The sequence below is a fragment of the Cladophialophora yegresii genome (assembly GCF_000585515.1).
Source record: "Cladophialophora yegresii CBS 114405 chromosome Unknown aczIN-supercont1.4, whole genome shotgun sequence".
NCBI classification, from domain to species: Eukaryota; Fungi; Ascomycota; class Eurotiomycetes; order Chaetothyriales; family Herpotrichiellaceae; genus Cladophialophora; species Cladophialophora yegresii.
Window position 1 is genome coordinate 3,173,305 of NW_006913048.1, and position 27,619 is coordinate 3,200,923.

The 27,619-nt window shown below is 54.2% G+C and overlaps 10 protein-coding genes across 10 annotated transcripts; 5 read left to right on the forward strand and 5 right to left on the reverse strand.

The window, feature by feature from the left end:
- Window positions 1-933: 933 nt before the first annotated feature.
- Window positions 934-2,070, reverse strand: A1O7_06489 (uncharacterized protein; the record flags this gene model as incomplete). The annotated part of the gene is made up of 1 exon (XM_007760491.1): window positions 934-2,070. The coding sequence occupies one exon, from the start codon at window positions 2,068-2,070 to the stop codon at window positions 934-936; it is 1,137 nt and encodes a 378-aa protein (XP_007758681.1).
- A 1,255-nt stretch (window positions 2,071-3,325) lies between these two features.
- Window positions 3,326-5,738, reverse strand: A1O7_06490 (uncharacterized protein; the record flags this gene model as incomplete). Its single annotated transcript, XM_007760492.1, has 5 exons — window positions 3,326-4,894; window positions 4,942-4,968; window positions 5,106-5,348; window positions 5,405-5,575; window positions 5,631-5,738. 5 exons carry the CDS (start codon window positions 5,736-5,738, stop codon window positions 3,326-3,328), a joined length of 2,118 nt encoding a protein of 705 aa, XP_007758682.1.
- Window positions 5,739-6,400: 662 nt separating this feature from the next.
- Window positions 6,401-8,152, reverse strand: A1O7_06491 (uncharacterized protein; the record flags this gene model as incomplete). The annotated part of the gene is made up of 2 exons (XM_007760493.1): window positions 6,401-7,645; window positions 7,700-8,152. 2 exons carry the CDS (start codon window positions 8,150-8,152, stop codon window positions 6,401-6,403), a joined length of 1,698 nt encoding a protein of 565 aa, XP_007758683.1.
- Window positions 8,153-8,919: 767 nt separating this feature from the next.
- Window positions 8,920-9,591, reverse strand: A1O7_06492 (uncharacterized protein; the record flags this gene model as incomplete). Its single annotated transcript, XM_007760494.1, has 1 exon — window positions 8,920-9,591. The coding sequence occupies one exon, from the start codon at window positions 9,589-9,591 to the stop codon at window positions 8,920-8,922; it is 672 nt and encodes a 223-aa protein (XP_007758684.1).
- Window positions 9,592-10,329: 738 nt separating this feature from the next.
- Window positions 10,330-11,902, forward strand: A1O7_06493 (uncharacterized protein; the record flags this gene model as incomplete). Its single annotated transcript, XM_007760495.1, has 2 exons — window positions 10,330-10,775; window positions 10,867-11,902. The coding sequence occupies 2 exons, from the start codon at window positions 10,330-10,332 to the stop codon at window positions 11,900-11,902; spliced, it is 1,482 nt and encodes a 493-aa protein (XP_007758685.1).
- A 774-nt stretch (window positions 11,903-12,676) lies between these two features.
- On the reverse strand, window positions 12,677-14,028 carry A1O7_06494 (uncharacterized protein; the record flags this gene model as incomplete). Its single annotated transcript, XM_007760496.1, has 4 exons — window positions 12,677-13,011; window positions 13,124-13,412; window positions 13,580-13,884; window positions 13,962-14,028. 4 exons carry the CDS (start codon window positions 14,026-14,028, stop codon window positions 12,677-12,679), a joined length of 996 nt encoding a protein of 331 aa, XP_007758686.1.
- Window positions 14,029-15,103: 1,075 nt separating this feature from the next.
- A1O7_06495 (uncharacterized protein) lies at window positions 15,104-16,210 on the forward strand (the record flags this gene model as incomplete). The annotated part of the gene is made up of 4 exons (XM_007760497.1): window positions 15,104-15,137; window positions 15,202-15,537; window positions 15,660-15,890; window positions 15,990-16,210. 4 exons carry the CDS (start codon window positions 15,104-15,106, stop codon window positions 16,208-16,210), a joined length of 822 nt encoding a protein of 273 aa, XP_007758687.1.
- Window positions 16,211-16,847: 637 nt separating this feature from the next.
- A1O7_06496 (uncharacterized protein) lies at window positions 16,848-18,720 on the forward strand (the record flags this gene model as incomplete). The annotated part of the gene is made up of 2 exons (XM_007760498.1): window positions 16,848-18,336; window positions 18,407-18,720. The coding sequence occupies 2 exons, from the start codon at window positions 16,848-16,850 to the stop codon at window positions 18,718-18,720; spliced, it is 1,803 nt and encodes a 600-aa protein (XP_007758688.1).
- Window positions 18,721-20,691: 1,971 nt separating this feature from the next.
- A1O7_06497 (F-box and leucine-rich repeat protein GRR1) lies at window positions 20,692-21,875 on the forward strand (the record flags this gene model as incomplete). Its single annotated transcript, XM_007760499.1, has 2 exons — window positions 20,692-21,764; window positions 21,815-21,875. 2 exons carry the CDS (start codon window positions 20,692-20,694, stop codon window positions 21,873-21,875), a joined length of 1,134 nt encoding a protein of 377 aa, XP_007758689.1.
- A 4,019-nt stretch (window positions 21,876-25,894) lies between these two features.
- On the forward strand, window positions 25,895-27,391 carry A1O7_06498 (uncharacterized protein; the record flags this gene model as incomplete). The annotated part of the gene is made up of 6 exons (XM_007760500.1): window positions 25,895-26,092; window positions 26,147-26,183; window positions 26,244-26,311; window positions 26,363-26,736; window positions 26,792-26,859; window positions 26,970-27,391. 6 exons carry the CDS (start codon window positions 25,895-25,897, stop codon window positions 27,389-27,391), a joined length of 1,167 nt encoding a protein of 388 aa, XP_007758690.1.
- Window positions 27,392-27,619: the final 228 nt, after the last annotated feature.

A 27,619-nucleotide genomic window follows, 5' to 3' on the forward strand; every position in this document is an offset into this window, starting at 1 on the left:
TATACTCGGCAACTGTTGGCCTGGGCACGGGTACTCGGATTCCACTGATACGAGGTTTCGCTGGGCTGTGGTAAAATCTGGCGGTGTTCATGTACGGCGACGGCGCACAGGGTACAGATCTCAACTACTTTGGAGCATTGCATGGCCCCCCTGTGTATGGCGCAAAGTGGCGATGACAGTTGGTGGATCACGATGTTGTGCTCGAGATCCCATAACCATCGCGCTCGAACGCCCTAGCGTTTCCGGAAGCGTCGCAGTATCTGTTCCATTTCCTGTGTATAAGAACTCAAGATACCATCAAACAGGAGATGAAAAAGCATGACTCTTGTTGTGACACGAAATTGTACACTACACCCTCACATTGTATGCAGACCCCGTAGGTCTACAGAGTATACAGCGCAACTATAGCATAGTATAGTACATGACCCTAGATCCCGCGCTCGTACTGTGAGAATCACTCCCGACAGCTACCGCTATCGCGAGGGTGATCTGTTCCTCAAAGGGCTTCTTTATGTCTGAATCGTCTCCGTGCTGCTGCTGCCGCTGCCGCTGCCGCTGCCGCTGCTGCTCCACACACTATCGATGATTCCTTCTCCCTTCTCAGCGGTGGACTCTCCGTTGGCCGTCGCGATTGGCATGTTGTGTCGTGCATGGTCTTTCTGTTGTCCCTTGCCATGAGAGCGCGGATCGGTAGAGAGCGTGCCAGGCATCTCGCATTCTCAGTTCTCGCCCCTAGGGCTTGGTCCTTCGTCGAGTGTACCCGAGATACCTCGCGCTCGGGGGTAGGTACTCCTTGATTGTCCCGACGTATATACCATTCCGGGCTCCCATATTTACCGACACCCTCAACCAAACCACCTAGGGCAGCTTCACACCTAAGCACTTAGTCCCCGATGGAGTCCCTCTCTTTTGGCACCTCAACCCGATGTTACTCTACTCTTTCGTCTCGCGCTCACCCTCGTCTTTCGGACTGGGACCCGCCTCGTCCTCCAACATCTTTCTCCGGCCCTCCATCGTCCACCACACGGCCCGCGACCCGCTCTCCAGCACCTGCACCACCCCGGCCCCAAAGCCCTGCAGCATGCCCACCAATTGGGCTCTCAATCCGTCAATCCCCCCATCAATACCGCCAACCCATCTCGCCCCCTCCATATCGAAGACCTGCCCATCGATCCTTGCGCCTAGGAGCATCAACTTTTTCACACCATCCTGCACCGCGGGCTCGTGATACAGGGGGTTCGCACGGCGTGTCGGCGCCGCGAACACGCTCCCCGGCTGGGGCGCCAGGATCGAGAACGCCGTCTTCACGTACACCGGCGACACGGCGGGGAAGGTCAAAATCGCGACACTCCCCGTGAGGAGCGGCGTGAGGACGTGTTCGTTCCGATGGGCCTGGGAGGCGTGGTATGCCGCAACGGAGAGGGCGTGCGTCAGGCTGGGATCTTCCTTTTCGCTCGGCACGCTGATGGACGAGACTACACCTGTACCGCCTCCTGTATCTGCACCTGCACCTGCACCTGTACTAGCCTCTTGATGCGGTTGTCCCTGTGCGTCTGGTAATCCCGGCTTAAAGTACTCGGCTATCCGGAGCGCCGGTTCAAACATATTCGTCTTTATGACTTGCAGCTTGACGTATTCGCCTATTAGATCTTCGGAGGGTTTTCCCTCAGCCGCGAGCTGTGCGTCCAGTTTGCGCAGCGCGGACGCGAGTTCGCGGCGGATGGACACCCATTCCGTGGCTTTGAGGTTGCTGTGCTGGAAGAAGATGATCAGGGGCGTGGTCTGTAGGAGGGACACGTAGGAGCGGAGGAGCTGCGACTTGCGGTACGCCGGGTTGCGGTGCGAGGGGGGTTGAGTGGGCGGATAGCGCGACAGTGGTGGGAAGCCGGATTGGATCTGCGCGTCCGTGGGAGCCGGCGTCGTTGCTATTGATGGTGCTGCTGCTGCGGTGGCGTAGGACCGACTACATCGGCCGCAGGTGTAGGTGTAGGGAAGGCTTCTTGGGGCCGTGCGGTCGAGCTGGAGCTCCGCGAGCTGTGCTAGGGAACGTAGTCGGAGTCGGGGAGGCATGTCGATTGTGGGTGCGAGGATGTGTGTGAGTGTGTACTCGTGCTTGAGGGGGGAGGTTAGATCCCAATTAGACAGAGATGCAGACTCGGTCCTTCTTGCCGCGAGATTACGAATATGTCGGGCTAGTGCTGTACTTGTGCTGTGTCGAGCCTGCTTTCGCGCCCATGTGCTTGTTATGTCCAAGGCTCAAGAAAATCGGGAAATGGCTTCAAGTTTAGTTCCGCTCCGATGTCAAAGAGCCCTTAACTGGATGCGGTTAGAGCGAAGGCGAGGCGAAGGGGCATCGTTGTCGGTCACTCACTCTTCACCCTTCGTTCACCGTTACAATCATGGCGTCGACCCTCTCAACACATACATTATCCTCCGCAAGTCTGTGATTCTTGCGACCAACGGCCGATGGCAGGAGCCGTTACTACGAGTCTACTCCTACCCGTGATAATAATTATTGCGGGGACCTCTAAATCCCTGTCTTAGACCGGTTGTTACCTTGCGACTCCTCCCAGGGCCTTCATCTACTTTTGAACACTCGATATTACTTATGTACTGGGCTGCCATCTTGGAGGGTCCAGACCCAGGGTGATTTATATGAACGTGGATGTTTCTCGTGCGCCGTTTGAACCTGCCCATAGAGTGAGCGAGGCGCTCGAGAATTGCTCCGCATTATCTACAGTCAAGCCTGTGCAGGGTCTATTCGTTTGTATTGTACCAGCCTGGCAATATGACTCTCACTTGAATGAAGCATATGTCTCAAAGGCGAGTGAGAACGAACATCGGAAACAGAAATGGATGAGATGATGCAAACGGACATCGCTGCGTGGGTGGCATGACGAATCAAAGATTTCATCATGAACAACATGTGCATTTCTTGTCTGGACTCTGAAAACTGGACACAAGACACAAGACACTAGACAGTAGACAGCGGACAGTGGAAACTAGATCTAGACGTACAATCTCGATTCCAATCTGGGTTCTGGCTCTGCTAGATGCTTGACCGGCAATGGCGTCTGTAATGCTGCTCACTGGTAAGTCATCGCATTTTCATTGCAGAATTGACCTCAAGTCTGGGTTATTCCTCGTTTAAGAAGTTGTTGACAAAACCTCGTGAGATCAACATTGTCTATTGGGTCTCTATGGTCTGTGATCTCTGGTCTGAAGTCTATGGGAATTCGAACATCAACAACTCGACATTTGCCTCGGGTAGACGACCCGCCATTCCCGCCAAACTTCCGCACGTAGGCAACACGTCTGAGGAGTCTCACGCAGCGCTTCTCCGTCTCCTGACATCCCCTGTTACAGCCCTAAAGAGCATGCCAAAGAATGCCCTCGTCTCCCAAATGGGCAGGAGGACACTGATCAGACTGCTGGCAAATACCCAGATGAAACTGATGACCACCCAGGCGGTGAAGAACTCTTTGCTGAAGATATAATGACTCAGGAACATGGGGATTGGGATAAGGAAGTCCATGATGAAAGGTAAGACGAAGGAGGCGATGCAGGCCAGCTTGAAGGCGGAGCGAAGACTTGACGGGTTGTCTTCGTACTGTGCATCGATGGAGAGGTGCCGTTCTTCATCCCGAATAATGCGACTGGCCGCGGAGTCGCGCTTCTCGGCCTCCGGCGAAGGTGCGAGGACGGGCGAGACGGGTGCTGGGGAAGGTGCCTCACTCGTCGGTTTGACAGATTCTTTGTCTGCCGTGCCCATCTGAGTGACGTTGGAGGAGCTCGACGAGTCGACCTGCGGTGACAGGGTTGTGCCTTCGACGTAAGCGTGCTCGATGTTGATAGCCCGCGTACCGCTCCAGTCGTAGTTGTCTGGCTTGATCAGAGACACGACCACTGTGACAATCAGGCCTGTCATGATGGCAGCGAGGTTGCCCGCCAGAGTGGCGTAGTTGGAACCCGTTGACTCGAGAGTGAGCTCCCCATAGTGGACCTTTGCTTCGACGAGCCAAGCCGTGAGACCGGCGACGAGGCCACTCAATGATCCTGCGATGGCCCCAGCTCGACTTTGCTTTTTCCAGGTTATCGCAAAGGCGGTCGGCATGACGGCACCGCCTATGAGGAGGCCCATGACCAGGAACAACCAGCCTAGGTCAATCCCGATGACGTTCCAGATGATGGCGAAAATGGCCATGGTGAGCCCGAAGACCGCGACGTTCACGTGGGCCATGAAGATCAAGTTCTGTGGCGTGGCGTTGGGCTTGATGTACGTTTTGTAGATGTCGAATGTGAGGATCGAGGACACGGCAATCAGTTCGGCAGAGGCGCACGACGTGACCGCCATGAACAGGGTGATAAGTAGGGCAACGGCGCCGCCCTTGCCGAGCAGAGTGCTGGCAGCAAATGCCGAAGCGAGACCAGCGGAGATCTGGCTGGAGGATGGGGCGTCCGGGTAGGTAGGGTAGGCCGGGTTGTCTACCAGTGCAGCCGAAGCGAGACCTAGAGTGGTGGCAAAGCCGAAGGGGATGGCGAACCAGGCGAGGCCGCCGAGGATGTATGCCCGAACGGCCGTGGTGGGTCGCGATGCGATGGCCCGTTGCCAGTATGCTTGGTCCAGGAAGACAGTACCGCTACCGGAGCAGAGCTGGATGACGCCGAAAATGAGCGCGTTGTTAGATTTCAGTGTCATGTAAGACCCGTCCTGGTTGCCCGCGACGGGTCTCTGGCTGGCCGCTTTCTTGAGAAGCTCGAACATGCGCGCGGGCGAGCCAATAATGTCGTCGCTAACATAAACTTCGAACATAAAGTAGAGAATGATAACCATCAGAATTAACGTGTGGGAATAGTCACAAAGAAATGTCGCGCGGAGTCCGCCCATCAGGACCTGTAAGGTGTCAAAACAACCTTGGTGGAGGTATAAGAATGACTTACATATGCAACGACACCGAGGGGAATGAGCTGCGAGATATCAGTTTCTGTACCAATGAAGCGAGGCGTATGGAGGCCAGAGCGAGGAAGAGACACAAGTGACTTGCGGCGCACAGACAGCGAATTGCGGGCGCAATAAAGGCCTTCCCGCGGATAGGAGGACTCACGAAGATTGCGGCATAGACATTCATGCCGGTCAAGCTGGTGACAACAGCGGACCCGCCCAGCAGCAGTTGAGAGCCGACCAGGATGTTGGTGACGAGAGCAAAAAAGATGAAGACGATGTGTGCCACCCGGCCGTAGCGCACATGGATGATTTCGAGGTAAGTGTGGCATCGAGGAGCATTCATCTTGGTTTTGCAGGCGAGTATGGAGAACACCAAGATCTGGACGGTAGCTCCTGCCGCGTACTTTGAGCGAGCGTCAGCATGGGCCGCCTTCCTGGAGGGGTTTCGATAGTTTATACCCAGAAGGGCCCGGCTACTCCATAAGTATACGCAACAGTACTGCTTTGAAGCAGCGTCGCTGCCCACGTCCAGGCTGAGACGATCCCAGCCGCGATGAGGCCAGGTTTGACATTTCTGCTCGCGGTGTTGAACTCTTCACTGGTCTTCGTGCTAAAGTTGGTGTATTTGTTCTAGAGTCCGAGTTAGTCTCCAGGCACGGCGCTTAGAAGAACTAGGCGTAAGTACCTGAAGCATAGAGATGCCGATCATGGCAACTGTAAAGAAGAAGCCGATCCCCACGACGACTCCATAGCCAACCCCTTGTGGGAGCACGGCTGAGACAGAATCCGACATGATGGAAACAATTGATTCAGACGCTGAGGACGTAAGGCGCAAGGTGAGCAAAGGGGGGAATAGACCATCAAGCTATCTTGGGCGTCTTCAGGTACTTATCCTTCAAGGATAGACTCACCTTCGGCCATAAGCCCGACGCTGAAGATTGCGGTATGCGACATGCTCTGAATTTGACCGACTATGATGCCGGTCGCTCGCCTGCGAGGAGAAAACGGCCATGGATACCAGTCGCGGTACTGATAACATGCGGTTGACGTCGATGGATACCATGGACCCTTGTCGAAGATGCGATAAAGCTTTGGGACCCTGTCTCGTCTGGGAATAGTCTCTTTGATCGCTCGTCATCCTGCTGTAAGCAGGCCATGACAACAGCTGATTGACACACCCTGATTGCAAAATCGTGGAAATCCGCAGGCCACATGCATGAAGCGACAAAATTTCTGAATGCGCGGGATTCGATTTGGTGGAGCAAGCGTGTTGATGAAACGTGTTCGCGCTGATCTGCGAGGCTGAGAGGCGTTATCACCAGCGATACGCAATGCATGAGGCTAACTAGGTCGAATGAGGAAGTTCAACAACCGCAGAGGACGGACCAGGATGAAGGTTTTTCCTATGGTATTTCGTACACCGTACTCCGTAAGCTCGCGTTGGAGAATAACTCCTCACCATGAGTCGACCTTGCGTGTTCGAAGCAGCAGGCCGCCTTCTGGTTTTGAGACAATGCCGAAGTTCATCTTGACATCCTCTTGCATCTTCTGACCCGGGTCAAGGACCGACCACTCGAAGCGGCCTATCAGCCCAGCTACCAATGCTGCAAATTCTCCTCGCGCATATCTTTCGCCGATGCAGCTTCTGGGACCGGCACCAAAGGGTAGATAGCGATAGACCGCCTCCTCGCCTTTGAACCCAGCATGGGGATCGAATTTTACCTTGCCGTCTCCGTCAGATTGCAAGAAACGCTCAGGCTTGAACTCTCCAGCATCCGATCCCCAGACGCTCTTCATGCGGTGTGTGCCCCAGATAGAAGTCATCACCACTGTTCCCACAGGGATATATTCACCCAAGACGACTGTGCCTGGCTTCACGACATGTCTTCGCAAAACAGGAGCCGGGGGAAAGAGTCGTAGCGTCTCGTTACAAACTGCGGCGAGATATGGGAGTGATTCAATAAGTGGTGCATCGACGGTTTCATCCTGCGCATCGGGTGATGGTAAATGGTTGTGGACCTCACTCCGCAAGGTGGACTGGATATGTGGATGGTGGGCAAGGAGATAAAGCGCCCAAGTTGTCGCAACCGAAGTAGTATCTTGGCCGGCTGCCAGGATTGTTGCAGCTTGCGCCATAAGCTCCTTATCCGTCAAAGGTTCCTTAAATCTAAGCAGGGTCGAGACTACATCTGTCTCCGTGGCCGTCTGAGACTCAGATGCGGCTTTGTCGTCATCATCAGCAGCATCTCGATCCAGTATCTGCTTGCCAGCCAGAGCCTTTCTCCTCGATCGAATCAATGGCCCAGTGGCGTCGTTCAGGGCTTTGACGATTAGGTCAAGCTCGTAGCGTCTCGCTAGTGGCAGTCGCACGTATAGCCAGTACGGCAACAGAAAGGCCAAAAGCCGATAGCATGTCGCCTTCGGACTTGTTGAATTCGACAGTGGCAGCAGCCTTGCGAGATCGCTGTCTGGTTTGGCAATGGCGTTGACTTCAAGACCAAACCCCGTTCCTGCGACGACATCAAGCGTGGCACGCATCATCCAACCCTCGACATCGACAACAGCTGTTGATCCTTCGCCGACTAGATCGACCTCTTTCTCCAGTGCGGCAACCAACTTGGCGGTATAGGACCAGAATCGAGGAAAGAGATCCTTGATGTACTTGTACTTGAATGCCGGCAGTAGGGCTTTCCGTTGGCGCTAGGTGGTACGAGTAAGTGGACGTCTCCCAGTATGTGGTATGACTTGACGTACCTTATGCTCGTCCTGAGCAGCGACTAGCAAGCCCCGCCCAGTGACTTGTCCTATGAGCTTCGTCGCGAGAGGCAGCTTGTCGTAGTTGTAGGCTTGCAAAAGCATCATCTCCTTTGTTCCTTGAGACTTGGTGACCAGCAGCCTTTCGCCATGAAACACGCCGAAGTATCGAATGAGGCCACTGTTGGCAGTCTCATTCATGAATCTTTCGAGGTCTTCTGGTGTAGGCTCAAGCAGGAACGTGCTCCACCACGGGCCTTGCGATGCCAGAGGCAGTTTGCGGAGAGGACTGAGTCGTGGTGCCACATAGACTGCCCACAAAAGCAGTAGAACCAGCTGTAGTAGAGCAGTGAGGAGCACAAATGATACAGGGCTGTGCTTGAGGAAGAGCCCAAAGCCAAATCTCACGAGAGACGCAGCTCCTAAGAGCGTGGGCAACAAGGGCGAAACCATTCCCTAGCAATAGACTGTGGAGATGGACTGCTTTCAGGAGTGAGATGAAGGCGGCCCCGGATGTACACTCGTCCCAGTCGACTTATATCTCTCGGTGACAGCATCTAGAACGGTTTTCAAACAGGTGCGTAGTAATTAGACCCTTTCGCCAATGAGTGACGCACCTGTTGCGTCGCAGTACTGAGATCCATGGTACAACAGATTAATCAACTTACTAAGCTGACGAGGGAATGACCTGAAAGAGGCATTTAAGTGGCTGATGACAACAGCGGAATGTACTGATGGGTTCAGCAGGGCTCCAATCAAGCTCTCGGCCCATAGACTCGGATCCAACCCTTTGAAGGCGAGCATGGAGGAGGAGGCCGAGAGTAGCCTGAACCATCCATATGTAGCAGGAGATTCTGATTGCCGAGGCAGGCCATCACTAAACAGCAACATGAAAGCGCGGGACCAGGAAGGGCAATTGCCAGGGACCCAGCAATCTTCAACCAAATACTTCGTACTGTCATGGTTATTATGAGGTGAGGCCACGATGAAAGAGTCTAAAAGAAGCACAAAAGTACAAAAGTGGAAGTGGGTGGATGATTGCCTGGCAGGCGCCAAGGCTTGAGCGTCCACTAAGATCACTCTGTGATAGCCGGAGGTGTCCCCGATTTGGGGCTAAGCTAATAATGGCTAAGCTCCTTGCACGCGCTACGTGCCTGCTCGGAAAGCCGCACCGTACGTGTTTTCTCGCTCACCAGCAACCTGCTCCAGTGGCATCGCCCTCACTTGTCGAGACCCTTGCGGGCTAGAACCCACAGAAAAGGGACGATCCGGCCATCCTCATCGTCGGACAGAATGTGGCTGTCTATGATGGTGAAGCCAATGCGCTGCAGCGATTGCAGATTCGTTGCTGCATCGAAGCTGCTCCAATACATCTGAGCAGACCCTAGCCACTCTGTTGTCGTGCCGGGATCGTCCTTGACTCCGAGATTGCACACAAGATAACCACCGGGCGATAGCCAAGTCCAAATCTGGGCCATTATTGTTTGTTGTTCTCCGCGTGGGAGATGGATGATGGAGTAGAATGCCACGACCGCCTGCAACGACAAGGCTTCCAGCGCGAGGCTGGTCATATCATCCTTGATGAAATGTATGTGAGCTCCCGGCACGTTGGTTTGGGCTAATTCAATCTGACTTTCGGAGATGTCGTTTGCAATAACGTGGCCGCAACGTTCTGCCAGGAGTTTCGTGCCCGGAATGCCAGCGCCACAACCCAGCTCTAGAACTGTCGCCTGTGGCGCATTCTCCAAATGCGTGAGCAGCTTGCCAAGGTATTCGAGACGCGCCGTTGGTTTTCCCGATGTCCACTCCAGGTAATTCGTGGCGATCTTGTCGTAGCCCATCTGGACAAGAACCTTGGGGTCATTTGTATTCTGATAGATGATCCCATCCATATCTGCTTGTTCCCGTCACTGGCACGACGCGAAGTCTGATTCCTATGAGATATGAGGTAAATAACATTCGCAGTGACTTGAACAGTGCGTGACTCATAACGATTACCTCTGACAGAGAGCAGCGGTGCTGAGTCACGTTGCTGGGCGTCATCTCGCTTGACACTTTGACTCGTGCCTGAGTTGCACTTGACTTGCTTTTGACTTGAACTTGACATTTGGCCCATGTCTTCCACTCTCTGCTTCGGACCCCATCATCGTGCAAACAGCCTTGCATCCTGCTGTATCGAATTCTCAGTGCGAATTCCTATGCATCATGTCGTACGTCTTATCTCCGTGGTCGATCGGGAATCACGGCATACCGCCGTGCTAGTTCTCTCGCAATGTGGGACGGGACCAGGCCTTCCTCCATTCCTCCACACGCGAAGCTGCAACGCTGGCTCGAGTCCCACGAAACTGCATCTGGGCGAAGGCGAGGCAAGCAAACAATGCCTGATCCTTCTGCTTGCAAATTCGTCCATAATGTGGTCCCCTTGATCTCTAGCGGACCACAGAGCTTCTATTCCTGCGTCCTCCGCGTGGTGCCGATATCGCCGAAAAGCTAATCAGTGGGCATTATTCCCGGCCCGAAAGTGAGAAGTCGCCGACCTCCACTGCCTCCCACTACTTGATTAAGCCGCAATTTTCAAGCCTTGGACTCGCTCGTCTACCGGCCACGAAAGACAAGCGTGTGTATCAGGGATGGTGCAGCAGAGTCTGCCTGACCAAGAACAGGCCCTGTCTGCTGCTGCCGCCGATAAAGAGGTTGAGGCTCTTGATGTTGTCGATGACGATGTTAAATCAGAAGCTGTAGCTACCAGAGATACCCGCCAGAAAATCGTCGACTTCGTAACATGGACACCGCCGTGGTGTCGATGGGATCCAGAGAAGCCACCAACCTTCTCAGTATGGCACAACATCCTCTTCGCATTCGCTGGCGCTTTCACTGTCGGCAATCTATATTACAACCATCCAATTCTGAACATTCTGGCTCGAGACTTTAATGTGCCGTATGTGACGGTGTCGCGGGTTCCGACGTTAATGCAGGCTGGCTATGCTACTGGCCTGCTGTTCGTGTGTCCACTGGGCGACCTGTTGAAGAGAAGGCCTCTAACTTTGGGGTTGATCGCCTTTACGGCAACCATGTGGTAAGTGATCTCTCTGTCTGGTACAAGGCGCAATGCAGACCCTGTTCCATCGCAACAGATTATTGCTCTCAAGCTGACCACCTTCGAAAAGGATTGGTCTTTGTATAACCCCATCATTCGCAGCTTTCTGCGCAATTTCGTACATTTGTGCTATCACGACCGTCATCCCCCAGGTCATGCTTCCTCTCGTCTCGGAGCTGGCGCCACCACATCAGCGTGCCCTGGCGTTGAGCATCACCACTTCCGGAAACCTTCTTGGAATCGTCATCGCACGCCTTCTGTCCGGCGTTGTCACGCAGTTCACTTCGTGGCGGAACGTCTACTGGGTCGCACTGGGCTTGCAATACTTCATCTTGGTTGCACTCTGGCTATTCATGCCCGACTACCCGTCATCGAACCCGCAGGGGTTGAATTACTTCAAGATGATCGGCGGCATAATACTTCTGTACAAGAGACACGCGGTGCTTGTCCAAGCTGGATTAATCAGCTATTGCATTTCGGCCGCCTTCACGTCTTACTGGACCACACTAACGTTCCTCTTGGCCGACCCTCCTTACAACTATTCTCCCGTGGTTATCGGTCTGTTTGCATTGATTGGCATCGCCGGCATTGTGATGGGGCCTGTCTACGCCAAGTATATCATTCAACCTTTTGCACCTCTATTCTCCTGCATGATGGGCTGTGGTGCAAACCTCATCGGAATTATCATTGGAACATACAGCGGCAAGCACTCGGTGGTAGGCCCAATCATACAAGCGTTCACCTTGGACATGGGTCTGCAGATTACGCAGGTGGCCAATAGGGCTGCAATACACGCGATTGAGCCTAACGGGCGGAACAGGGTGAATACAGCATTCATGTTGTGTACGTTCACTGGGCAGTTGACCGGCACCTCAGCAGGAGCCAAGCTCTATGAGCACGGTGGCTGGATTGCTAGTGGAAGCCTCAGCGTTGCGTTGGTGGGCTTGACCTTCGTGATCTGTATCTTAAGGGGTCCGTATGAGGAGGGCTGGATAGGCTGGGGCGGTGGATGGGATGTTAGGAAGAAGAATCTAGCCGAAGCAACAAGCGGACCGCAGCCTGTGGCGGTCGCCGAAGCTCCACCAACTGACGAAGAAAAGAAATGACTGTGAATGCCTAGACATATTTCATTTTGGAAGAGATGGTCCTCATCTGAGCTGCACGTGTTTGCCATGGTCCATGGATGACATGAACGAGGGATATGACAATGTGGTTGGACGCCTGCTCCAGACGGCGGCCGAAACCCACCTTCCTAAATTCAGATCTCTCAAACAATTCACCACTGTGTCCCTGGCGAGTCTGGAATCAACGAAATGGGAAGCTCATGGCTATACCTGGAGGCGGATCGATGATCTGATCGCGAGAAGACCGATAACGCGGCGCTGACCGATACATCGGCTCCGTTGGCTACATGAGGATCGGGTACTAAGAAGGAATGACACAGGATATCATCAGAGTCTGGACATGCGACTTCGCCTCGAAGAGGCCAAAAGCTTGAGGCGACCAAGTCACGAACAGTTGGCATTGGTGCATGGTGCAGTAAGAGAAGTCTCCGTTCGAGGTGTTATAGGCTGGCTTTGTCTTTCTCACACCTTGAATTCCAGAACGGAATCGAAACGAACAGCAGTCGAAGGTATACTAGGCTCGCGGTCATCCTTGAGATCCCGCCATTCAAGCTCCGTGATACTGCAGCGGTGGAGCGATTGGCAAACTGAGTGGTCAGAGGCATGTTCTGTCTTGCCATCGTCCTAGCCGGATACCATTGCTGCACCTGTCATCTATTTGGCTACGTCCCCACCATCACATTGCCTCGCTTAGGTGGCCGTCCCATTTGTCTTGTTCTCGCCGCCTTTCGAACCATCATGACCCCAATCCATTCCCTACCACGCACACCAAAGCGTTAGTTTCATGGTCAGAAGTGCAGGGCTGCCTTCACGGGTGCGCGGAAAACTTACCAGCCCCAGAATCACCTGCCCGGCGTTCAACTCCCTTGAATTCTTTTCACCCAACCAGTGCGGCTCCGTGCGATTCATGCCCTCTTCGATATCCACGGCATTACCACCCGTTACGAACAGAGCTTTGCCGTGAGTGGTCGGACTGGCCGTGACTTGAATGATATACTTCGCCACATCGGTAGGCTGGTTCATTGGCATGTTGTTCTTGACCCACTCGGCGCGGACGCCCGAAAGGAGTTGCGTGTCCGTTGCCCAGGGACCTATGGATGCACTCGTGTCAGGATCCTGATGTGTTTGAGTCATCGGGCCTCATCTGCTGCGGTACGGTGATTGGAGAAGAGAACTGAAATGTCAACAGCCAGATGCACTTACAGATAGCATTGACCCGCAACCCGTAAAGCGGCGCAGCGAAAGGACGCAACGCCCTCATGAGTCCCAGTACGCCGTGCTTGGCGGCCGAGTAGGCGAACAAGCCCGGCGACTCTTTGAATCCAGCAACTGAGGACACCAGCGTGATGCATTTCGAAGAGTTGATTGATTCGGCGGTTGTGGAAGATTTGTCAAAGGTGTGTTTCTCCTTGAGGTACGCCACGGCCAGGCGCGTGAAATACAGCGTGCCGTTCAGGTTGATGTCGATGACGTCCGCCATGCCGGTCGGTGTCTGGAGGGGGCAGACAATGTTAGCGAGCGCTCACAAACGGATCGAGGACAACCACCGCGGTCTATCACCGTCCCCCAAGCCACCCTCTTAGATGCTAGTGCGCGGGATACGAACGATGCGGAACGATATGGATGACACTCTGCAATGCAATCCGGCACAACACATACCTCCCTCACGCTCTCCAAGTTGAGGAGATCCGGCTCCCAGTACCCAGTCCGCTCCGTCACCGCAGCACAACAAATCGCCATATCGACGACTCCGTGCTTGTGCCACGCGGCATCGAACAACGAGAGCAAAGACTGATACTCCCGCACATTGACCTTTAGATACGTCACGCTGCCGTCCGAGTTTGACGCCCGCAAGTCGTCGGCCAGTTTCGAACCCTTCTTCTCGTCCCAGTCGCCGAAGAAGACGTGCGCGCCGGAGTTGTACAGTTGAGACACTGTCGCTGCGCCGATGCCTTGGGCGCCGCCTGATGATTGCGAAGAGAGACATGTCAACTGGTTTGTACTTGTGCTCATGTGGGAGGGCTGGAGGGCGTCGACATACCCGCTATGACCACGACTTTGCCCTTGACCGAGTCGAGCGTGGATTGGTCGATTTGGATTTCTGCCATTTCGCAGGTCTTCCTGCTCGTCCGGAGGACGTGTACTTAGATGTGCGATTCTTCGGCGGTCAAAGGGACTTCAGCCTTGGCCTTGATGTGAGGACACCGACACGGCAGGGCGCGGGAAGACACTCGTGCGTAATCGGTTTTACGATTCCGATTTTCGTGCACTGTATGCCGTAAGGTATCTGTGTCCTGTATACCTGTCACGGATATGCGTATTCGTATGTGTACCGGTATCAATACCGGATCCAAGCGAGTAAGCCGGATCAAATCAAATCAAGTCAAGTGAGTATCGAGTATAGTATCCGTGGTATGGTACGACCTCGGGTTCGGAACGCAGTGTTGTAGGTAAGTACAGTAGGCACCTTAGATATATCGACTTTTTTGGTCTTGGGCCCATCCATGCTCCCACGCGACCGTTCCGCACGCCGAGAACCCGTGTCAAGCGAAAAGGGACTTCATCCGGCTTGGTGAGGGGACCAACCTTAGGTTGTGTTGTGCGTCGGCAATTGATGCACTAATGCTTACGGAGTACGGAGTACAGGTCGACAGGGAGCGAGGAATGGGGTAGGGGAGGGGTGGGCAAGGCTGAGGGTTGGGTGCCCCACATGGAGATTGGCCCAGGGATCGTGGGGCAATCCCGTGGAGGAGGTGCTCCGGGTAGGAACTGTGTGTATGGAATTGAGTGGGTGGTGGATGGATCCGATCCGACTCGACTCGACTGAATTGGCACATGAAAGAAAAGATCTTAACAAACGCATGGGTTGTTGAGCGTCTGAATGACTGATTGAATCGTATACGTGGTCAGGTAGAGTACTGAGAGTCCTCGTTGAGAAAAGCGCGGCCAGTGAGCAGTCAGTCAGCCAGTCAGTCGGCGATACACGGGCACGACGAGGGTCGATTCATCGGATCTGAGATCGATCACCAACACACATATCACAGTGGACATTAGGACGAGGATCACAAACGCCTACTCAGACGAGACGAGACGACTATCCAATCATCAAGACACATTTTGATATTCAAAGTCCAATATCTCAGTACCTGGCTACAGTATCACACCCACACCCACACACTCACGATGCCCAGCGACAGAAAAAGCATCATCGTCACCGGTGAGTACTAGTCAGTACCCCTTTCGTCCAGAGAACTTGAACTAACGCCCGTGGCAATCATTAGGCGGTGCCTCCGGTATAGGCCTAGGCATCACCCGCCTGTTCGCCGAACAAGGCGCCCACGTCTCCGTGCTGGACGTGAACCCGCAAGGCAACGACATCGTCAAGGCCCTCGCGGCGGAATACCCGGACGCGGGCTTCTCGTTTCATAAGGCCGACATCTCCAACTGGGACGAGTTGGCATCTGTCTTTCAACAGGTCCACGCGCAGCAGGGCCGCATTGACGTAGTCATGGCCAATGCCGGCATTTCCAAGGAACCGAGACTCATCGTGGACGAGGACACGCCGTCCAAGCCGGCACTGCATACCTTGGACGTTAACCTTACGGGGACGATATATAGTGAGTTGGAGTTGTGACAGCACAGCCTTTGTGTTGCGTTGCGAATACTTTTGTGTTACGTTGGCGTTTCGATGCGTTTCCTCGCTCGAGAAACTTACCGCTAACCTACACGCTTCCCACAGCCGTTAAGCTGGCCATCCATTACATCCGGAAGAACGCCGCCGTGAACGGTGCGACCCCAGCGTCGAGGGGCTCCATCGTCTGCACGGCGTCCAACGCCGGGCTCTACCCCTTTGCCGTGGCGCCCTTGTACGCCGCCTCCAAATTCGGGGTTGTCGGGCTGGTGCGGTCGCTGGCGCGGCAACTCGAGAGGGAGGCTATTCAGATTAATGCTTTGGCGCCTGCTGTGCTTGGTACGTATTACACATTACCCCTTACACCTTACACACTCGCGCGTTCACCCACCTGGACAATGTATTCACGGGGCATTCGTTGTGCTGACGCGTTCCCAGAAACAAATATCGCCCCCAGCAAGGATCTGTTCAAGCCCATGATCGTCACGCCCATGTCGACTCTGACGCGCGGGGTGCAGCAGCTGGTGTCGAATCCGGCGTTGACGGGCCAGATTGCGGAAATCCACGGGCAGAGTGTCACGTTGAGGGAGCCGCCAAGTTATGCCGACGAGGACACGGGGAAGAATATCGAGACGTTTTGGTCGTTGGGGTATGCTTGAGCTGTACGCAGTGGGTTTGAAAGGTGTTCGTTTCGACAGGGTGGCAAGCTTGGTACTCCGTATGGTACAATGGTCTATTCAACCCTGTGCAGTGGACTGAATTCCAGCTCAATCACGCTGGTGCTTTAAAGCGTTTTAGTCTTGCGTTCTTTGCGTTGTCGATGAAGAAGGCAGGAAGGTGGAAGCAATCCTCCGCGTGTCTCCGCCGCCGAGCTATCGCCGAGAATTAGACGCCGGATCCGGGATTCTTTCCACGACGCCGCCCGACCCTTCCCGCACACCTTGTCGGGCCAGTGAAACGAAGCAAAGGGCTCGCAAGGAATTCGGTTCCGACCAGATCCACAAATCGCAAGCTTGCCTACTCGTACCAAACCCCCCGCTTGCACCTAGGGGAGACCATCGCTCGGCCAGTGATGCCATCCGTCCATTACCCCGGACTCGTGGAGATCCAGATGCACTCCGAGCCCGAGGTCGAATCGCGGTCGACACTCAAGCCCCGACGACATAAAACCACAATGTCTCCTGCTCCGTCCCTGCACTGGCATGGAACAGCATCCTAGCATCCTAGACGGCCTTTCCAGCTCCATCATGTCGTAGCCATTGGATCCCCGCTGTCGTCCTACACGCTCCACCAACCATGTCGTCCGCAAAATCGCGGCTCGCCAGCTTGGCCGCCCATCTCTTTCCCTCCAGCTCCAGGTCCAGCTCGACCACGTCAAGCGGCAGCGGCGCGCCCATCGACAATCTCAGCATCGACAACCACACGGTCGGCACACTATCGTGGTACAACGTGCATACTCTGTCGCCGGCATTCTTCCTCCCCCGTGCGGCTGCGATCGAACCGGACGCCCCCGCGATCTATCACCGCACAGCGAACAACAAGATCCTGCGACGGACGTACCAAGAGTTTGCGGACCGCGCGCGGGGGTTCGCCTATTTCGTGAAGAAAAAGGGATACAAGCGGGTGGGCATTCTGTGCACAAACACGCCGGCGTTTCTGGAGGCCGTGTTCGGGATTGGCGGCACAGGCGCCATCAACATTGCGATCAATTACCGGTTGAAAAAGGATGACATCTCGTATATCTTTGACCATGCGGATGCCGACGCCGTCGTGGTGGACGCCGAGTATGTAGATTTGCTAGACGATTACAGGAAAACGCACCCCAACGTGCCCATCATCATCGACACGGACACGGATGCAGTGGAGGGACGACTATGCGGCCCCTTTGACGAGGCTGTCCTCGAGGGCTTGCAGTACGATCAGTCGCTGGGGTCAAAGGGCTGGGATGGCCTCGAAGCACAGGCCGCCGACGAACTCGCCGTAAATGCGCTGGCCTACACGTCTGGCACGACCGCCCGGCCCAAGGGCGTCGAGTATACGCATAGGGGCTGCTATCTAGGGGCGCTGGGCAACGTCATCGAATCGGGCCTTGCGTACCACGACGGCGAGCGGTGCAAGTATCTGTGGACGCTGCCCATGTTCCACGCCATGGGCTGGACGTTTCCTTGGGCCGTGACCGCCGCGCGGGGCACGCATTACTGCCTGCGCAAGATCGACTATCCCGAGATCTGGCGGCTGTTGAAGGACGAAGGAATCACCCACTACTGTGCGGCTCCGACGGTCAACACGCTGCTGTGCGCCGACTCGAACGCAGAGCAACTCCCGGCCCCTGTGCGAGTCACGGTCGCGGCCAGTCCACCGACAGCACATCTGTTCGAGCAGATGACCAACTTGAATCTGCACCCCGTGCACGTCTATGGACTGACCGAGACGTACGGGCCCATCACGAAGGGGTATATTCTGCCGGAATGGCATCAATACCCCAACGTCAAGGACAAGTACGCCAAAATGGCCCGTCAAGGTCACGGATTTGTGACGTCGTTGCCTGTGAGAGTGATCAAAACAGATGTCCCTGATGGCACTATCATTGATGTGGAAAAGAATGGCAAGGAAATCGGCGAAATCGTCTTCAATGGCAATATCTGCGCGCGGGGATATTACAAGGATGAAGCCGCCACCAGGAAATTGTTCCTCGGCGGTGTCCTGCATTCTGGCGACCTGGCTGTTTGGCACGAGGATGGAGCGGTTCAGATTCTCGATCGTGCGAAGGATATTATCATCTCTGGTAAGTCTGTTGCGCCTTCTGCCTCTGGCTCTGCCTTTACAGATTTCTGATCTCGCCCACTTTTTAACAGGTGGTGAAAATATCTCTTCTGTCGCCCTAGAATCCATCATCGTTACTCACCCGGAAATTCTCGAGTGCGGTGTCGCTGCGGTAAGTGACAGCCACTGGGGCGAGCGGCCCAAGGCATTTATCACTGTCAAACCCAATGCCAAGGTTACCGGCGACGAAGTCATCCAGTGGATGCGTGACCACCCCGGAATCAGTCGGTTTATGGTTTGTCGAGAGGTCGAGATTGTACCGGAATTGCCCAAGACCAGCACCGGCAAGATAAGAAAGAATGTGCTCCGAGAATGGGCCAAAGGTGCAGAAAGAGGAGGGGAGTAGGTGGATCGACAGGAATCGAGCGGTCAAGGGCATACAAACCAAACCTTCCTGCATGGTCGAACAGTTCATACTCTGCGTTTTAGCAGACTTCTTGTCGATATCATGCCCAGTCGATTTGATAAGTTTTGGTCTCTGGCAGCCCCATCATCACCGACATCGGTGTGCATCTCTTCTCACTTGACTTGGAAATCTAGGCCGCTTGAAGTGCCAGCGCGTCCAGCACCTTTGGTGAGCAGGAGAACCGGAGTCCATGCTAAATCACCCTTCTTGCGGAGATACTGGTTGGCATTCCCTTCGAACTGAGAGGATATCAAAACATCAGATACGGCACAAAGCATAGACAAGACTACCAGAAGTGGTGTCTGTGAGTTCGGCGTCAACGGATGGAGTCGAGAAGTGGAACTGTGAACTGCAAGCAGGCTGTAACCATCATGCGGCTCGATATACCCAAGGTGCCCAGTTGGATGCGGCGCCACGCAGCTTGTCGGCGTCCCGGAGCTTCTAGGCGCCGCCTCTCTTGCATCAACACGTCATGCTAGAGCCACTAGCGGTTAAACACCGCGCCGCGTTGACTTAAACTTATGCCATCTCCCGAATGTATAGTTCAATTTTGAAGAAAGAGGTGAAAAGGGCACCAGCTTGTTGTCTCAGAATTGCGTTATGATCAAGGCGGGAGTCGTGACCAATGGCGCCATCTGTGGCCGAATGCGAAAAGCAGGAGAAGAACCTCTAAAGGCGGAAGATAGTACTCGTAGACTGTGAAAGCAGTTATCATTTTAGACGAGGCATGCTGTGGAATTGAGTTCCGAGTGATGTTCGTTCGGGAATGTGCAAACTGCTACATCTGCGTGCCGGATCTGAGGTCGATCCGAAGCCACAGTCGATGCCGAGACCATTTGGTGGGATAATCCCAGAGATTCTGTCAGGCGGGAGAATCGAAAATAACCTGAAGCCTCTAGCTCTGGGCCCGAGTGCAGGAACAGAGCAGAGTCAGATTTCACACAATAAGATTCCAGGCGGGATGCCGAGGAATGAGTAGTTCACTACTCTGGCTCCTGTAGCGAGCGTAGGTCCTTAGCCACATCCTGACGCAATGGTGCTATGGACACGGCTGCATCGTAAACCTGGAAGGTGCTGGAGGACCAAGCACCGACCACCGCGATGGCCACTCAAGGGCGCCGGGGGTGGTGCCTAACCGCGGCCACCTGCTGTAATGCGGCAAGCCTGACGCCAAAGCAGTCGAGTTAATTACGGTCCTCGTGGCTGGGCCTTGCTGATGAGGTCCCCACCAGCTTGTTCGATACAAAATGAAGCAAACCTGCGACCTGCACCTATGCTATTGCATGATAGTCATGTTGGGCAACTATTGATCGGTCGCAACTGAAGGCACTTTGACGTGAAGATTTAGGCGGCTACGAGCAGAATTGCTTGGAAGGCACTAACCAAGTGGCCACTGGCAGGCCGAACGAGTGACTTTGCATCCCCCTGGATCTCACTCACCACTCACTCGACTGACTGGCCCGTGACCATCTCCCACTTCCACTACCATTCTCAGCCTCTTCACCAGCCCAACCCGCACCCCCTCCCCCTTCTCCATCCGCGTCTTTCAACCTCTTAGACGGTCAGTGAAAGCGGTACCCGTACATATTATTCACAATTCCATGTTGGAGGCAGTGTGCGTTCTCGTACCCGTACCGGGACCATTTTGATCTTTCACCGCCGCAAGCGGGTTGCGCCGCACCCTCAATTTCACCCCGAAAACAACAGCCTCTTCATCCGACCCTCGTCCCTCCCACACATCAACCCTCCTGATGCACGACGCTTGGGTTCGACGGCAGGTCTGAGGCAGGCGCCCATGCCGGTACTACAATTACAGCAAGCAGAATAAACATTCTCATCGACATCCTTGACACTCCGTCACACATCACCTACATTTCTACCTCTCCGGCCGCGCAGCCTGATCCTGTCATCATGGCTGGCGAACCGCGGCGCCGCCTCTCTCCTATTCATACACGAAACCTCAGCACGGTCACGGTCGAGTCAGACAGCTCAGACAGTTCTCCGTGCCCCGGCGACGATGAGGACACGGATTACTTCATGGCGCATGCCAACGATTCACAATCTTCCCTGGGTGCCATTACAGCCATTAGGGATTGTGACGATGACATCGACCTGGAGCAAGTCCACCGCCTCTCTCCCATATCCAAGTTACCGCCCGAAATTCTCATTGCTATCCTTGCGAAACTCACTACTACGTCTGACCTCCGGAACTCGATGCTGGTGTGTTATCATTGGGCTCTCTATACCGTTGGCATTCTGTGGCACCGACCGCTCTGCAACAAGTGGCCCAATCTGCTCAATGTTGTGACGGCGCTAGGAAAGGGCGACAAGAGCTATTTTCCATACCACGAGATGGTCAAGAGATTGAATCTATCTGCAATCGCCGACAAGATCAATGACGGAACAGTACAGCCCTTCATGAACTGCAAGGGTATTGAACGCCTGACGCTGACAAACTGTTCGAACCTGACGGATTTTGGGGTGGCCGGATTGGTGGACGGCTGCAAGAAACTCCAGGCACTGGATGTCACGGATTTGGACGCCTTGACTGATCAAACATTGCATGTTGTTGCTCAAAACTGCGCCAAACTGCAGGGGCTCAACATCACAAACTGCTCCAATATCACAGATGAGTCTCTTCTCGATATTGCCGAGCATTGCAGACAGCTCAAAAGACTGAAGCTGAATGGCGTGGTGAGAGCAACGGACCTCTCCATCACAGCTGTTGCTAGGAATTGCCGCTCAATCCTGGAGATTGACCTGGCGGGCTGCCATTCCATCTCCTCGGAATCGGTCACGGCGCTGCTGGCCAACTTATCACATCTCCGAGAACTCCGCCTGGCCCATTGTATTGACATCAATGATTCAGCATTCACCAACCTACCCCCTCGACTATCTTTTGAGGCTTTAAGAATTCTTGATCTCACTGCCTGTGAACAAGTCCGAGACGATGCTATCGGAAGGATCATCCCCGCTGCGCCTCGGTTGAGAAACTTGGTATTGGCAAAATGCAGACATATTACTGACCGGGCAGTTGCATCCATTTGCAAGCTTGGGAAGAACTTGCACTACATTCACCTTGGCCACTGCATTAATTTGACGGACAATGCGGTCATCCAGCTGGTGAAGGCTTGCAATCGAATTAGATATATCGACTTGGCATGTTGCTCTCGCCTCACAGATGCCAGCGTTCGTCACCTAGCACAGCTTCCAAAGCTTCGCAGAATTGGTTTGGTCAAGTGTCAGAACTTGACCGACGTTAGTATCATGGCGCTGGCTCATGGGCCGCTCCTGTTCAGTCCGACCGGCAAGCCTGGGGGTTCTTCACAGTTTGTGTCCCTTGAAAGAGTTCACCTCAGTTATTGTGTGAATCTGACACTCAAGGTACGAGCTGGAGATCTTCGTTGTTCGCTTTCCTACTAATCATTGAATAGGGAATCACAGCACTGCTTCACAACTGTCCACGGCTGACCCACCTGTCATTGACTGGAGTCCAAGCATTCCTCCGTGAGGATCTCACCCGCTTCTGTCGAGACGCGCCGGCCGAGTTCACACACCCTCAGCGAGACGTCTTCTGTGTCTTTTCTGGAGATGGCGTTCAACGGCTTCGTGACTACCTTTTGCGTCTTGCTGTGGACGAGGCGCAGCGTGAAGGTCGCGAAGCTCTCGACGACAGTTTGCTTGATGGAGTTGACAGTCCAGGCGCGGATACCGTCTCTGATGATGGCACAATCGACGGCAACGACCAACTGATGGACCCTGTAATAAATTCCAACCGTCATGGTCTGTCGTTCGCCAGTACGCCTCGAGCAAGACCAAGACCACGAAGTCTGCACGAGCTCTCGAGCTTCCACGTCGAAATGCCGCTGCTGCCATTTGATCAGGTACAAAACATGGGTCCTTGGACACCTGGAGCACCACTTACGCCGGAAAGTCGAGCATCTCTTGCTCCCCATCTCAACCTCATCAATTCCAGCATGTATCCAGCAGAAACGTATGAGCGCCGGTCTCGGAGTCCTGGCTATACGAGCGCGTTTGATGTCGCAGCAGAATATGGCGAGCGGGCAAGAAGTACCTCGCGGACACCATCTAGAAGACACACCTTGGAATCATCGTCAGGTCTATACGCACCACCTCTGGTACCTATACATGGCTACCGAGAGAGCAACTCGAGGCCGGTGGAGCTCGGCCATTATTCCCACGATCCGCGAGCAGGCTACTTTGGGCTGGATGACCCCCGCAGATTCCTCGGGTGGTCGAATCCTCACGTGTTTGCGTCAGAGCCTCCCAGGAGACACTATCCTGGCTCATCCTTGAGAAACCCTGGTGATGTGCGGCAGTCCTTTTTACGACCAGAGCCAGATTACAGCGCCTTCGACGCCAACCACGAAGCAATAATGTCGACCATTCCAGGCAGCAGATCTGGAAGCCGCCATCCCTCGAGGTCCAACAGCCCTCACGTATCCCGGGTCAACAGCCGGTCAGGGTTGAGTAATCTTTTGGCCCCACCGAGAAGCTACGCATCAACGCCTCTTAGTCAGGAAGAAGGTGGAAGGCGTCATAGCCGGGAGAGGCGTAGTCGTGAACGGGCTCGAATGGCGGAAGAAGCACACCGGGAAGCGATGCTACGGGCGCTTGCTGAAGCTGATGCTGCCCATCAGTTGATGCCTGAACTCCGTCGAGGTGACTCGGATAGGCAGATCGAACTCCCTTTGTTGCCGCCAGAACTGATGGAACGAGTCTCAAGGGTATCCAACACCGCAGCCGAGCCCGCACCATCTATCCGTCCCGAAGCAGAGCGGACTGAGCCTCCTGTCGACCGAGATCAGGATGTCACCATGACGCAATGAGGATGGATGCTTCCCCGGATTGGATGACGAGTATTTCTAGCTGACCTATGTCGAATGGACGAAAATGACCCGAACAATGAACTAGAGGATCTGGGAAGGACGGCCGGGGTCGGTCTTGGCGTTGTATCAGCAATTGTTACTGATGCGGATGCCCGAATCCAACGACAGCATTTACGGTGTGAGCATGGGCGATACCATTCAAGCAAGCAAGGTGTTCCGGGCAGTGAGACATCGATATGTATACCCTCCGGGTGGTGTAGCGCCTTGAGGGTTACTGAGTCTGTCGACGCACGTGCTGCCTCCGTGCGGAAGGGAAAGCGTGGTGGAGTTCTGGATTTTATGATTGTATGATTGAGGCCATAGCTGAGTCGGGCCTCCAATATGTTTACCCGACCAGTGGCGTACCTTTCAACATAATTGATACGTTGGCCTAAGGCACTTCTGAGCCCGTGCACCAAACGCAGATATGCTTTTGACTCGGTGTGTCGCGTGATTGCAAGTTTCCAGCCCCAACGAAAGTTGAAGATAACGGCAATCGCCTAGCAATCGCTTGAGGTGTGCTTAAAGGCACAAGCAATACGAGTCGTCTTTTCCCTGCAATTCAGCGCAGCTACGCGATCATTGTGGCGTCAGCCTCGTGGCAGCCATAACACCCAATGGGGGTCCCCCAAATTGGAGACTCGTGATACCATCGGCGATGAATATACGCGTCTTTCTGGATAGTTTGTGGCTGATTGACCGTCGTTAAAGTGTCATGATACTAGCTGCCGAGAAGGCTCGCCATCTTGACAAGCGAACAGGCACGTCTCCAGGACCTCTCTTTCTCCTGAGGAGGACGAGTGACGTCGGTACAGACCATGGTACTGGTGGAACAGAAGCCCGACAATCCCCAACTGCCGAGCTCGTTGACGAGATTCCTGGCGGTGCACATGGAGACACAGGCGACTTCATTGACATAACTCTATCGCTTCAATACTCCGGAATGTCTGTGCATCGTGCCCCGCACAGAGTGGTGTGAGTGCCTCGTACGTACCCCGTATGAACATGGCATTGAGTTCGGCCACTTCTTTTAGCCAGAACTTTGAATGATACGCCACCAATCACCAAAACCACAGAGAGACGCGACCAACGTCGGAATGCTCGCTCCGATGTTAGATGCGTCTCCCATCACTTAAAACCTCGTATTCCTCAACTCTGCCAGGAAATGGTCGACTCGCTATCAAGGGTTTGCGCCACTTATCGGCGCATGCCCGCTGGTTGTGAAGAATACGAACCAGCTCGACTGCCTGTTTTCGTCAGAGGAGAGCTAATTCGCAGCATCTCGTGGCAGAATTTGAGGACGAGAAGTCGCTGCCATAGTCAATGATGTCTTGTCTGACTCTGAGCTTTCTGAGTAAGGCATATCATGCTTCTCCTGGCATCTGTTCTGACATATGCTGATAACCTTGTCCGAAGGCCGTGGCTCTAGCCCACGTTAGCGGGTCTACCTAGACGATTGTGGCTCTGGAGAACCAGTCCGAATGACGACTCGGCTCTCCTCTCCTTTACCCCAGACACAAGCTAACAAAAGCTTCCCTGTTGAGCCCAGAACAAGCGGTTGGGACCTGCATCGTCGCCCTGGATATGACGGATGTGAAACACCAATCACCAAGGGTGTGACTGTTGGCGCAGCACAGTATCACAGCTTCATCAATCCTCTGTTAAGCTAGGCAACGACGAGCAAGCTGAAGAGGATGGACCTTTTCTTGCAGCCAGGCAACCTATGGCACTGCTAACGCTCAGCTTGCAGCACATGCGTCAAGAGCAGCAGGAAGCTTCCATCCCTCGCTTCGTGAAAGCCAAATCCAGACCCAAAACCGACCGGCTACCTTGGAGAGCCCTGTGGCTGACGGGGAATTCTGGAAACAGCCTGGCGACTGCACAGATCTCGATGTACCCCAACCTCAGGCGTGGACTCGAGTCAGTTCGCGCTCGAAAAAGGGTTTCTCGCTCGCCTAAGCCGTTACGCTACTGTCACTCGCAAGCGATCAGGGGTACGGCACAATTACCTTGGTTTCGCAGCATGGTCTAGGTCCACCTAGACACGGCTCATCGAGCGAGGCTTGATTTCCTGACCTTGACCTTCTTGGAATACCTCGTATCGAGCATCATACTATCATATATCGACCAAGTCGACGTGCTTCCGCCCTCGAAATGGATCTTCCCACCCTCTTGATGCTTCATAGCACGCATGCTCTCTTGTATCCGCGGCATTCGAGGACAATATGACGGAAGCCACCCTCTTCAAACGCGAACGCGATGGTATTGATGATGGTGTCCCCAACCCACGCGGTGACACTGTGGTCACCGTCAATGTCGCCCTGGTCGCGGTGGCAACAGCCATGGTTGTGGCAAGGTTCTGGACGCGTATTGTGATCAACAGCATGCTTGGTGTGGATGACTGGTGTGTGCTGACGGCTCTGGTAAGTGACTCGCATTCGACAGCGTCTCTCACCCCTAATCGGACATTGAAACAGCTGATCGCGATTACCATGACTGGTTTGTTCTATGGAGGTATGCGCCACATCTCAGCTTCTACATGTGCTTTTGGAGGCTGATGGGTGACGGTTGCAGAAACAAAGAATGGGTTCGGACTCCACAAAGTCGACGTCAATCAAGAACACTTTCTGCAAGCTTGGAAAGTAGGCCTTCCACTTTTCTCCTCTCTACACTACATACTAATGCGCGAACAGTACTTCCTGGCTTGCCAGGTGCTGTACAAGGCTGCGGCTCTCTTCGCCAAACTCTCCATGCTGTTTCTGTATCTCCGGATCTTTTCGTCCCGCAACTTCCGCATGGCTGCGTATGCTGTCATGTTCATCTGCGTTGGCACCGCTATCGGGACGATACTTCCAACCATCTTCGCATGCCACCCGATTGAAAAGGCGTGGATCCCGACCCTTCCGGGCAAATGTATCTGGACACCCGGAATCTGGTATGCCAGCTCGTCCATCAACATAGCCACCGACGTGATGATCATCGCTCTCCCCATTGCCCAGATCCGATCGCTCAAACTACCGAAAGCGCAGAAAGTCGGGTTGGCGGTCCTTTTCAGCCTCGGCTTCTTGTAAGCATCTCGTCGTTGTTCCGACATATCTTCTTCCTGGCTGACGTATCTCCAGCATCATTGCAACTTGCGCGGTTCGTATCGCGACCCTGGCACCAGCAGCCACGGCAAAGGACAGCACATGTAAGTGTGCACAGAGTGCCTGTCACAGAACCTGCACTGCATCAATTCGCATTTCCCGGCCAAAAAATGACAGACTTGAACGCCGATCGCTGATTCTCTGGGACATACAGACTATCAGGCCCAGAACAACCTGTGGCTCGGGATCGAAGTGAACACCTCGATCATCTGCACGTGCATCCCCCCACTCAAAGCAACCATTATGAGATTTTTCCCACGAATATTCCGTGGATCCTCCTACGGTCGCCCTACAATCAACTACCGGACCCGTTCAGGAACGTACAAGCTCTCAAGCAACGGTCACTCTGTCAAGGGAGGAAACAACTCCGATTTTCCAAACCCTCTTTCTCCCACCCATGGGTATTCCAAGACGACCGTCACCGGCGGCACCAAATCGTACCCCATCAGCGAGTCGAATAGTGATGAAGTCGTCATGCTGGAGGATATGGCCAAGACGGGCAGAGAGAGGCCCAGAAACAAAGACGATATCGTGAAGCAGACCGACGTGGAGGTCTCGTATCTAGAGGTGCCCTAAAGTGACGGACAGAGAAGGGAGAGCTATGTGCCGGCTCTAAAGCTACATTGAGTATAAGTGGGTGGTCGTCCGCGGCATTGTCGATTGTTTCTTTCCACGGCGTATTGGCTGAGCACGTACATGCAGAATATGCTCTCTGATGAACGCGGCGGTGCTATACTGGGCACCCTGGTCTCGACTACAGGACAAACAAGTAGACCGACAGACAGACAGACGCACTGACGTACA